This window comes from Amblyomma maculatum, chromosome 4, assembly GCF_055883805.1.
Source record: "Amblyomma maculatum isolate TAMU_Amacu chromosome 4, ASM5588380v1, whole genome shotgun sequence".
NCBI lineage: Eukaryota > Metazoa > Arthropoda > Arachnida > Ixodida > Ixodidae > Amblyomma > Amblyomma maculatum.
Window position 1 is genome coordinate 116,181,340 of NC_139347.1, and position 13,278 is coordinate 116,194,617.

General features: G+C 43.9%; 1 protein-coding gene across 2 annotated transcripts in view; it reads right to left on the reverse strand.

The window, feature by feature from the left end:
- Positions 1-451: 451 nt before the first annotated feature.
- Positions 452-13,278, reverse strand: part of LOC146192204 (syntaxin-7-like) — a 51,253-nt gene continuing 38,426 nt past the window's right edge. For both annotated transcript variants that reach the window (XM_084602378.1, XM_084602379.1), the window contains exon 9: positions 452-2,604. In XM_084602378.1, coding sequence (XP_084458504.1) covers positions 2,512-2,604 — 93 coding nt within the window. In that variant the 3' untranslated portion in view covers positions 452-2,511. The remainder of the gene's footprint in view (positions 2,605-13,278) is intronic.

Genomic DNA, 13,278 nt, shown 5'->3' on the forward strand with positions numbered 1-13,278 from the left:
GTCTTTTCAGTGCAATAAACCAGATGTAGTAGCGCTTGTCCCATGTCCTTCTTTTTCTCTCGTGAACGTGTGTGTTTTTTGCGCTAAGAATGCAGTCTGAAGCTGAAAACCATCTAGCCAGTCTACAAGTTCTTTTAAATGTACACCGGTACATATTAGTAAAATCTGCTCAGATGTTTGCCAACTGTACTTATTGTGAAATTCAATGTATATACAGTGTTCTTGTGCTACAGTTGCAACACTAATTTGCATTCTTGTTACAAACATGCAACACTGTACAAGCACTGCCATGGAATATCACCTTTACCGCAATACTACTAACATATTTGACATGACCTTGTCATTACAGCAGCCAAATGCTGCCGTACCAGCTTGTTTTTCTGCAGCGGGGAAGCAACAAAACCACTGGTATAAAAAAAAAACTCTTTTCGAACCAGCCAAGCAACATCTATTAGCAAACAATGTATCGGCATTTCTTTATTTTACAGAATACAATGCATATAAACAATATATTCAGGTCATAAAAACCAGAAACTAACAGACGGTGACCTGGGTGCCTCTTTCCACAAAACGTGACCGTGAGGCATGCATAATGAATGGCACCGGGTTACAAAAAAAAAAAAAAAAAGGGAGGTGGAAGGGGAGAGAGCTGCAACAGACATTCAACACCCCCTCAGTACATGGAGGAAGGAGCTAAATGCAGAATGCACCAATGTCCTGCAGAAAAGAGCTGCACAGCAGACAGTATAACGCATAAGACATTAAATTTTATCAGTCAAGGACTAGCCACTTTTTTGCCCTTTTGGTATTTGGTCACGTATACTTTGTTCAGTCACAAACACACTGCAGGAAAGCAAGGTTTCAAAGCACACATCATACTTATTAACAACACACTGAGCAACGTTTTTATTTCGTTCGAGGCCGAGCTCTAACCCATTCCCTACAGCTTTGAATTAGTTGCCATTCACGCTAGCCGCCAAAAGCCAACAAGCGCAAAGACAGTCAAGGATATATTCACAAACAGTAATAACAGCATCAAGGAAGCAACAGTGAGCCCGCCACCACATTTCTGCCAAATTAGAAACTTCACTTTAGCTACAAATCAGCCGGGACATACGAGGTCATCAAACATCATCCTGTCAGAGGGCATTCGAATAAACCTGTTCATACAAGAGGCACTCCAGCCCCATGCAATGTTCCAAAAGCTGTGTTCATGCCAGAAAAAGGTCAGGCACATTCTCTTGTAAGCATGTGGCATGTCAGTGAAAACAAAAAAGGCAGCATTAAGCAAAGGTCTTTGCCCCTAATTCTACATCAGCTGCAAGCGAACAGATTTCTTTGTGTTGTCTCCCCCTGAGTGAATCAAATTCCGAAATGCACCTTTACAAAAAGTTTGCAAATGCCCAAGCTATTGCAACCTTTTGTCAACTTCCTTTGTTAAGGGTAATGGCTGCATTAAATATACTGCTTTTCAAAAGAAAGCCAGGTAGACTGGTATCTGCATTGCCTTACAGTCCAAGAGGGCAGTCACAGTCACTTAAGGACCAGCGAAACAGTTCATGCTACAAATAAAATGGCACCTAGATTAAAATGCGTCACCAAGTGGGTTAAAGTACCAAAGGTTTAAATGGGAACAAGAAAAAGTCTTGTTTAACATGAAAACAATTGCTCACATAACTGAGCAGAAAGAGACGCCACAAGTCGAAGTTGTCATGTACCAGTTTTAGTCAGTCCGATATGCACGTCGTGTAAAGCCCCAGTTGGGCTTTCCTGACAAAAGCGCAGCAATACATCGTGGAATCAGCATATTAACATACAAGTGGCTACTAAGTAGCTTCTTGGAAGGTCTGCCTTCCCGTAAACTCATCAAAATGCTGGTACCAGCTCCATTCACATTTTAAAGGTTTACGACGCCCTGTCGTGGACAGCTGATTGGTCTAAGATTGTCGAGTAGATGGTCATCATCAGCACAAAGAAAGTTTTGACTTTGCTGAAACTTGCTCTTTTGACAAAGTGTAAGCCTGCGTCTTCTACACTTCAAGAGCTAATAAGCCAGACGTAAGAAGGGACACAGTGTTTGTGTACATATGTATATGCCCTTGTTATTTAGGAGCTGAAAGTGATGCCAACAAACTGGCGATAGACGCTAGTCCCCACCGCTCACATGCTAGTGGTTGCAGCTGTAATATCACTGCAACTGTCCTTTCAGCCTCAGTGACCATCAGCCTGGCCTGTAAACTCCTGAGGCTCCACCTACACAGTTATGATTCAACAAAATTTCCCTTGCCCGGAAGCACTGCGCAATTCAAAAGCACCAGAGGCATGTTGCAACTGCACCTCTCAGCAAGAAAAGTTTCTGCTCAACTCACTGAGCGCTCCATCAAACGCAGTGGCATGGCTAGTTCTTACTTTGGTTAGCAGTTGAAGAATCAGAAGTTGCAAAAAAAAAAAAACAATCTGAGTTGCAAATTGTGTGTGACTAGCGAAGGTGCATAGGAAGGAGGGATGGGGCTACTTGACGGAGAAGTAGATGACCAGGGCCAGCACAGCAGCTACCACCACCACTAGCACCAGCAGGCAGCAGGTCTTTTGCCGGTACTTTCTCTGCGGGAAAGAAGAAAGCAGATCGACACATGAGGACAGGTGATATCAAACATCAAGGGACTGTGCTCCGGAGCAGTTGGATTACACGATACCACGTTTAGCAGAGGTGGTCATGGACGAAACCAAGGGAGAATTATGGGGGGGGGGTCTGAACATTAAATGCAAATTTTCTGCTGCTTAGCCAAAGCCTTGACAAGAATTTTTCAAAATTGATTGGCCTCCAGCGCAGTCCTCTTCGAAAACTATCAAACATCATTTGTTTTTATGGAAAAAAAAAAATAAGAGCAAAGGCTAGGAATTGCAAGTGCTTCATCGTCGAACTGCAAGTGGCGCCACATTACATGCAGAGATGAGGGATGAGGGAAAGAACCACATGCGCTGTGTCCTGTAGTTGTGTTTCTGTCTCTCTTGACCCCGAGTAATTCACCACTACAATTTTAGCTTGAATCTCATCTCTCAATGCATTTTTTGCGAAGATCCATGCTATGCAAGAGCCCCTTTCCTTACCCACCCTTGGTACAGCGGCTGAAAATGAACCCCCAAGTTTTAGCGTGCAGGTCATGCTGGTGATCAGTGCACGCAACAGATGCCAAGCATATATTGCCACTTCACATGCACAGTTCAGTTGTGTCCGACAGACTCTTCGTGACCCTAAACACCATATCACGTCAAGCTGTACGGTCACCTACCACCTTTCAAATATCGCACAGATTCAGTTGCGCTGCCTCGAGGATGTTACCTAACCATCGCTTTCGACTGCCTACTTCTTCTGTTCACATTCACAGTTGACATCAAATCTAAGCAGACTGCACTTGCATCACCAGGTGTCTGGAGATGCATTATTAAATATTACTCCATACCACACAAAGACCTAATCATGACTGCGAGCACAAAGAAACAGACTGGAAGAGCACCAGGCACAGTCCATTTACAACAGACTTGTTGACTCAAACTTCATTAGATGGGCTCCTTAAAGTTCGACTGCAGCACTTTTTCTACATTCTCAGTTTTCACTGAAACTTTCATGGTATGCTCCTTGCACTTTTCAGGTCCTTTGTAAAAATTTCACGACGGCAAGTAACTTAAAATTTTCTTTTGTGGCCCCAATCGGCGAAATTTCTACAGCCACCTTGCATGTGTGATGTCACTGGTTGCACAATATTTGCTCTGCTTTTGCTGATGGCCGACATTTCGAGCTTGCGTTTGGTGACTTCAGGGAAATAATGCCCTAAGCTTTTAACAGATGTCAGTTTAGCCCAACAGCGTGTACACTGTTGGTTTGAACAGTATCTGTGATGTCATAGGACAGTCTGTTTAGACATCACTGCTTGGTGGGCACCCAATTTCTGTTTTCTGGTTCTTGCCCTTTCAAAACACTCCTACTCAGTATTTTGAAACTGCTTTTTGAACCGGGGCACTCCTAGGCACGTGCTTTATCGACACAAATGGTTGAAAATACCACTGGAGTTGGCCTCTTTTAACATGAACCGAAACAAAAATGTGGTTTGCCTTATGAACACAAATAGAGTCTTGAAACTTTAGTTTTCTGCACAAACACTACAAACACGCATAGCAAATGAACTATGAATAGCAAGCACTGACATTTTTACGAGACCTGCAGTCTGGAATTGGGTGTATGGCTGAAAAGGGTTAATAGTACTCTGGTTTCCTAACAGAATAAAACCACATTAATTAGGACCTCAAGAGATAAGAGAAGAAAGGTCGACTAACCGAATGTATCCAAGAAAACACAAAAAAGAAACTTTCAGAATATAGCAAACCTATTAACAAGTAGGCAATGGTCGTCTTTTTTCTGAAAACTGCACGAAAATAATGACTTTTCGCAATTTCGTCATGCACTCCATGTTAACAGTCGAGAATGTCAAAGCAGAACTTCTCCAACAGAGCAATAGCATGGCCATCAATGGTGTGAAGTGGCTGCAGTGCAGCATCCTCACAAAGGGCAAAGTCCATGTAAGGATGCTTTCAGCATGCAAATGACGAGAAGACCACAACTACATATTTTCGGCACACTGGAAGCACCCCGTAGATAGAAGAAAGGAAAATGTACATTTCTGCTCTGCAATATGCTTTCCAAAGAGAACGAAGACCACCACATGCCAAACAAAACATGAAAAGGCATGCAGCTGGGCCTGGCTAGCCGATGTATGGCCGATAGACACTATCACTGCGGGCTCGTATAGGATAATCAGGAAAAGATGCTATGCAACGATGCGCAGCCTGCGCTTCCTTGAAGTACAGATCATATCTTAACTTGGCTCTACATTCGGACCATATTCGAGTTAAAACAGTTGGTGGGATCGAATTTTCAGCTCTCACAGTGCCGCAAAACCTGATGTATCAAACCTTGGCCAGTTTTTTGCATGCCGGGAACATTGGAGCATGACGACAAGTATGAATTAAACAAATCTATGAGAAACAGTGGTATGCATTAAGAGGATCTAAGGGAAGCCTGACACCTTGTACGCATAAACTCATTAAATCCCTGATTGTGTTCCCCTGAGCATCTGAAGCTGATAATTAGCTTCTACACACTGCAGAGAACTGCCAACTCCTATTGCATAAGTACGGTCGAAGATACATCCTTTATTTTCCCTTCATGGGTTAAGAAAAAAATTGGAAGTCAGAGTGATTTTTTAAAAAATCAGAAAGGCAAGTAAATTTTGGTTCATTTTAACAGGTAGTAAGCAACCTTGAGGACATGTTAGCACTCAAAACAGTGCCACCAAGCATCCACTGGAGCAAGGAGGAGCAGTTATTTTTCTCTCTGATTAGAAAAGTTCAAAATTGCATCTAAATTTTGCACTTCCCTGGAGCCACACCCAAATGCTCAAAATGCAACAAGATATATTTTAATCATTTTTCGAACTCAAATGATTCAAATAAATAAATAACCTAAAGCAATTGAAAAAAGAAAACTGGCGGCAATTTACATTTAAGTCTTAGAATGATACATACAAAAAATTGTGGCGCTTGTCCTTTAGCCCAGCTCAAGAGATTACTCTTGCGAGGAGCCATGTACAGTCAAACGTAATGCGATTTCTTACAGTGGTAATAGGAGTTAGAAAGCCGCACCATGCATTAGTACAGAGTCAATTTACTATTGCTGAATAATATAATTTACAGTAGAATCTCGATAAACAGAAATCGGTTAAACACAAGTATTGCTTAAACGAAATAAGTGTCTCAGTGTTCGTTGGTTTTGTATTAAGGCAATGCAAAAAATATATCTTTCATCAGAACTCTAATTTCCCAAGCACCGTGCAAACAAAACCGAATACTATGGTCTCTAAACACCATCGCAGGACGCATCACTACCCCCTCCTCAGTTTTTGTCTCAGGCTGTTGCAGTTTTTCTTGCACTCTGCACCCGCATCACTTGCTTGCAGCCATCACGTGCTTGCAGTTGTGTTCAGTTAGGCATAAGCCTCACAGCCTTTGTTCAGTGTTGCGTGCAACGTTTCATCGCAAAGCCAGCATCCGACTGCAACAAAGACAGCACCACACAACGTGCTTGCGTTGGAAAAGAAGATCGAATCCTAAACGGTGTTCACGATGAATTACACTTTCTCAATGAGCAACCTAACAAGATTAATAAACTCTGAGCCCCATTGTGTACCGTTCTCCTTATTACCTAGATTTTGCATATCGGGATGAGCTTCCGCAAAAACTGACAAATGCGCGTCCACCTGTCTCACCGGGACAGTGGCACAGAAGCAGATCGCGCAATACTGACCCTACTCTATCTGCAAATGAAACTCCTGATAAACAAAACGTATCTTGCAGGTCCCTTATACCCCAATCAGACAAGCAAGTTTAGTGCCACTTTCAACAAGCGACACTTGCCTTTAGTTTCAGTCGCATCGTGTCACACGACCTTTAATGACACTCGATGCTCAGCGCACTCAGCACGAAGTAAGTTTGGAAAACTCGCTACACTTTGTAAGGCAGGCTAGTGTGTAGTCTCGACAACAGGGCATCAACATATTTATACATTTTTAGGAACTAAGTTTGCTTTTAGTTGGCGTAGACGACGAAGTTGGTTGGCTGTAATCGCGCTCGGACCGCTGTCGAACTTGAGCAGACTTCTAGGCTCAGGGCGTTTCCTGGACTTTGGGCGCAATACCTGTTACACTATTTTAAACTTTTGTTCTAATTTCATGAGTGTTTCTTTCAGTAGGCACCAGTTTAAGCTGTCATCAACTAAAAACAATGCACACACATGAATAGCTACCCTCAATCTTAGTGCTTGCGTTTAGGCGATGTCTACTGCTGCACTTCAATGGCTTGCACTGCACATGGCATATTTAAGGCTAAATCTCAATTGGCATCAATGAAGTTGGAGTTATTTGCAACTCAATGTCTAGAGAGTCGTCAGATGGCATGAAAACAGTTCACTCAAGCACCAGCCAAAGGCAGCACTGCTTTACCTTCCACAAGTCGCCCGTGCCAAGCCAGCACCTGGCTTGCAGCCACCGGCATCAAAAAAGTGTGCTAGAATTTGTTTTTCTCGTAAATAATTAGTCCAGGAGTAAAGCAATGCCAAGAATGAATCTTTCTTAGGGATAGCTGACCCGTACCAAGTCACTAGTAGGAGTAATAGCTGCGATACAAGGAAATTTCTGCTTGCAACTTTACAGCCGCCGCTGGTGCAGCACGGCTCACCTGGTTAGCCTGTACATTTATGCTAGCTCCACTGCTAAGTTGTCAAATTGAATCACATTTTTCCCTTATTATCAGACAGTAAGGCTGACAAAAACATAATGCCGCAAGTAAGCCATGTATACTATTAAGCTGGCTAACAAGAAAGCGCCGCCCGCTGCATGATGCTTCGATGCAAACAAACTAGCCCTACCGATGGACACGGAGTAGCGCACAGCCAAGCTATGGCCTAGCGCTACAGGTGCTATTGGCCCCGCACGCTCTGCCGGCCAGGGACGATCACGGGCGGTACTACTATGGAAAGCAAGAAAAATCTGGTTCTGTGAACGTTGCGAACTTCTCGCCTACTTTTGTGATGCGGCAGGAGCCGAACCTTTTTCGATGTGATTAAACTACACGCCAAGCAAACGTTGTGAAGACATGATTGATAATGCGTACATGGGTGCTGCGCCATTGGACAGTTGAGGTTGCATAGAAGCGCCGTCAGATAGGCATTTATAATGTGCCTATTATTATGCCCAGCTCTTAAAACGTGATTTCGAGTGAAAAATGCACGCTGCTCTGAACAAGACAAGCTCATGCATGTTTTGTATTCGACACTGGTGACCCCATTCCGTTTGTAGACACTGCCGTTTTCTTGGTTGACAATGAAAATAAAAGTCTCAAAGCTAGGCTCGCGATAATCGCGGTTAGCAGCGTAACTACACTCCGTTTCATACATCAGGTGCAACACTGCCAAAGCTAGAGCTCTTGTTTGCGCTCCCTGCATCCGCAATGCAAAATAGTGCCTGCTCTTGACAAGAGGAAATAATAGTTGCTTTGTCTGCAAGCTTAATACATCTTACAGTTGCCATCAACTTCATGTTCGTGTTGCGTTTTTGCTGCCCCGCAACCCTGCCAGCTGTGCCCTCCGCGCTTCCGCCCTGCGCATCTCCGAGAAAATGGCATCCAATGCAGCGACCTCAATTGCCTCTTCGGAACCAATTTTTACTATAGGATCCGTACTGCGATGATGTCCAGGCATGCGAAGCAAGTTATTGCAAACATGTATGCTCAAAATAGAGCCAGTTTCCGCAGAAACCACTCGGCCACAAAACGAGCGCGTAGTGGTACGCCTCCTTTTTTTCTTGCGGACTACTTGCGTAGCTTTCGCTGCGTCGCACCTGATGTATGAAACCGAGTATATAGACAAGCGTCATGTTTATAAACAAAGGTGGCGCTGCGATCGGCAGTGACATGGGGTGTAGGCAAAAACGCAGCGTGCCTACACTGCGCAAAGCGACGCTGCCTTCGGAACCAGTTTGCGTGTGCGAATAATCTGAAGCGTTTGTGCGTAGAAATAGTTTGGCTTATGCCTGGAGACTATTTCAGCACGTTATCAGCAGATTACTGCTGGAATTACCTGGCGAAGAGCGCTGCATTGGCTTCCTTATCCGTGGCCTCAACAGCGCGCGGCTACGGAACGTAGGTGACTTCCGTGAGTGATTAAGTTAAATAAAAACGAGAGAGAACAATGTACAAGAAAGACTAATAGCCAACACTGTTCAACTTACGGGCCTATTCCTAGTGCATGCAAGGAGGACGACAATATGAATGACCACTCGGCCACAAAACGAGCGCGTAGTGGTACTCCTCCTTTTGTTTCTTGCGGACCACTTGCGTAGCTTTCGCTGCGTCGCACCTGATGTATGAAACCGAGTATATAGACAAGCGTCATGTTTATAAACAAAGGTGGCGCTGCGATCAGCAGTGACATGGGGTGTAGGCAAAAACGCAGCGTGCCTACACTGCGCAAAGCGACGCTGCCTTCGGAACCAGTTCGCGCGTGCGAATAATCTGAAGCGTAAGCTTCGTTTGTGCGTAGAAATAGTTTGGCTTATGCCTGGAGACTATTTCAGCACGTTATCAGCCGATTACTGCTGGAATTACCTGGCGAAGAGCGCTGCATTGGCTTCCTTATCCCTGGCCTCAACAGCGCGCGGCTACGGAACGTAGGTGACTTCCGTGAGTGATTAAGTTAAATAAAAACGAGAGAGAACAATGTAGAAGAAAGACTAATAGCCAACACTGTTCAACTTACGGGCCTATTCCTAGCGCATGCAAGGAGGACGACAATATGAATGACTGGAAGTGCGTTTTTCATATGACGACTCTTTTGACTGGCTTTCTGCTGCTTCAAGCATTTTCACTCTAAAGAACAATATTATCAGCAACTATACATAGCAAACTAGAAATCACATTTCCAGCTCACTTTACTGGCAACATAAGTCATAAAATTTCATATTTAGTAAGAAGAACTCAATCTTTTAGTTCTTTGTAACATGTTCGCATAGTGCGCTGCCAACTTGTTTTCGCCTGCTCGATAAAAAAAACGTTTGACGTCTGTCCTATCTTACTGACGTAGCAAGGTTATTCACAGGTTTAATATGTACATGAAGGCCCGTAAGAATGCTCTCGTTTTCTCTTGGAGAGATGCATAAGTGCAGATCCAACGTTTTCCAGGATCGCTTGCAGCAAAATTTGCGCGATCTGCTGAGCGTTTTTAATATACTTGGAAAATTTTTATTCAAATGCGCGTCATCTTATTCTGCTTATTTTGCACCCCTCATAGTCCATTCCTCTTTGGGACATTAAACTCTATGTACCGTATATCCTTAAATATCCTGCTCGATCAGATCTAGGTTGTACGTGGATATTTACTTCATTCGTCGAGATCTTAAAATGACCTCCAAAAATAAAATTTAAAAATATAAAAAATAATGCTGCGGGACTGCCCGGATCGTAACGATGTTTACTATTATAGAACCGATGATGAAGAGTGACTCGTTGAAACTCGCGAAACTAAAAATAGAAAAGCTACTTTGCAAGTCCGGGCCTCTTATTTCGGCAATATCGCACTGGAGTGACCGCTCAAGGTATTGCAGTTACCTTCACGGCAGCTTTTGTGTCATTTTCTGTGTGAACATATGCACGGGCAGTACTGCAAGTGAATGGAACTCACAGTGCAGCTTCCCTGCAGGATCATACGCACACAGAATATCGCGTCTGAACTTCTTATGACTTGATAGTATATCAAACCGGGCACGAGCTGCAGGCGTTTGTTCTTGCGCTATTCGTCATGCCGCCGAAAAACGATCATGACAATTAAGGGTTGCAAGCGACTGATCTAGTTTCAGTGCAGAAGTGCTCGCACGTTAGCCATGAAGACAATCAGTCACCGAAGAGTCTACTTGTCGCGCTCAAAGCCACTGCCCTTCGCTCTCATCTTTATTCTACCGCAAGAAACATGTTAAAACAAGTGCCATTTTGTTTTTTTTGCCTCGAGGCGCAATCGACCGTAACACAGCTTACAGAAATACTGGGAATTATGCCCAAAAACACAGCACGCGCCGCACGTCCAATGCAGACGGTCCGCGCTTTTGCCTAAACCACGAAAGCCACTGCTGTCGCCAGCGCCGCCGCATCTCCACTGACGTCACGGGCTGGCACTTGTCTATAGAACATAAGTGTGGTCAGTTTTGCATGTGAAGAGCAGTAACCACGTTAGCGAAAAGCGTGGTCAAGCATACCCGTTTGACATCGCGATGTTTTTTTGGTCAAAAACGTATTCAGATGCACAAATAAACTCTGAATATTTTCTTGAGGTAATTGTGCTTGCAATAAAATTGGTACTTACATGACAACAATTTCTAATTTCTACAGAGAGCTGTAGCATCTGTATCGGCACTGCCATCATTTCAAAATGACACTTGTTTTCATAGTGCGGTACTGTGCAACGAAAGTGACACTAAACTCGCCCGTGTGACAGGGGTGTAAGGTCCCACTTAACGAGAGTCCATTTCTCACAGAGAGTGTACTTTCCTTCCTGGTTAACTAACAGCGACCACTCTGTTAAAGCAGCAGTTCCGCCACATTTAAGAAAATACAGTACTAGAGTGCTGCAACAAACCAGGTTCATCCGTGATGAACATGCAAAACAGTATATAACAGAGGCTGCTGAAATATTTCTTCAAAATATACAATGAGGGTCACGCTGCCAAAGCAACAATACCACACAAAGGTGTAGCAGCAATTGGAACTGCTGCAGTACTTGCTTAGCGACCCAATGGACCTTAATATGTCGAAACAGTCTAAGTGCCTTTTTTTCTGCATGAAGATTTGTGATCGTCTACACAACACACGGGATGCCCTGCCCCGACAGCTGCAGAAACTTCTTGCAAGGCCATGCTTGCACAAGGTTCTTCACAGAATTTAGGAGCTAAGAAATGCAGACAATTTGCCATGAGTGTAGATATTTTAAGACACTACTCTGAATACAAAAACCAATACACATCAACTTTTTTGGCCTAGGAGGTAAACAAGCGATAAAAAGAAAAGAAAATAGTCCTATTCTTGTACAGGGTAAGTTTTTTTGGGGTAGAAACTGGCATTTAGACACAGAGGACGTGAGAGGAAAACACAGCCATTAGAGACAAATGCCTCTCATCTAGTAACAATGGCAGGCTCGCCAAACACTCACAGCAGCACAGTGTGGTGTGCAAGTGCCTACTGGACGCTGCATCGACTTGTCCACTATGAAGACGAACAGCATCAAAGCAGCATTGTTTTTGGAGAAAACATTAAAGACAAAAGGTGAGCAGTTTTTCCTGACTGTGCAGAGACCTCCACCTTTCTCCAACATCCAACCATGCACACAAACCAATGCCTCCTTTACAGCCCAATGTTGTCAAAATCACACTTTCTGCTTTGTTCAGTTCACGAGTCCATCCGACACTAGATGAGCACACTTATAATGAATTTGATGATCACATTGATTGTGCTCGTTGCATCTGAAATTCGCAGAAAGTGGGCTCGCATTATTATTGAAGCAAAAAGTATAGTTAGACACAAGTGGCTTTGATTTCTTTCAAGTGTCTGCTCTTTCAAACAAAAGCCCTCCAGAATGACCATTTGCTCTTGATCCAGCCACTTGTAGTGACCAAAGCAACTGTATTGATGCCATAATGCCAAGAGCGATTTAGGAGTTATGCTTTCAAGCCCACCCTTCTTTCATGCTTACCATGCTTCTGCTTTCGGTTTAGAGGCTTTGCTCAGCCAGCACACACAAATGACTAATTGACCTGTAGACCTTGTAGCTAACTGCACTTGCAGTAGGTCACTTTCTATTGTTTCCAGAGGGTTAAACAGTTTCTTTTGTGGGGAATTACCAGGGCTGCAAGATGCCCTTTGGTCTGTGCGCTGGTATGAACCACACAATTTTTGACAACAGGGAGAGCTACATCACCTCATTTGTGCCAAGTGGTCCAATCACTATTAATTTTATCTGGGGCACAGTGCCATAACCCAAATATTTTCCCGGCAGTGCCACGCTTATCCATAATAAAGGAGCATTCGCTACAACTGTAGTTGCTATAAGTGGGCTCAAGTGCATTCACAAAGTTTTGGGAGTAAGGTTGGAATAACGATTTAACGTCCCAGAACAACTCTGGCTTTGAGGGCTGCCATAGTGGGGACTTCCAGAACTTTCGACCTGCAGACATTGCAGGAGTGTTTTGCCTTCATCAAAAAGAGGCTGCCATAGATAGGATTCGATCCCACATCTATCAGGGGTAAAGCACTGTAGCCGTTAGGCCACTGCAGCAAAGCACAGTAAAATCTTGTTCATTCGGATCTTAAAGGAGTGGAAAAAATGTTTGAATTATCGAATGAGCAACAAAAACTGCATGTGAATTTTTTTTATTGCATACTTCGCGATATTCAGCAATGCTCATTTGCTTTTTCGCGGAAAGCAAGGCAGTGAGGACCAGCTTGCAGACATGGAACAACCCGTCCAGGGCGAGCATGCTGCCAGGAGCGCCATCACAGAAGTCTTCTAAAACTGCGAGAGCGTCCACGACTTCTCTAGTGGTACGACACACCGGGGGCTTGTCAAACAGGGGCTCATCATCGAGCGAGCCCTCTTCCTCAAACGTCTCATCTGTCACATCGAGG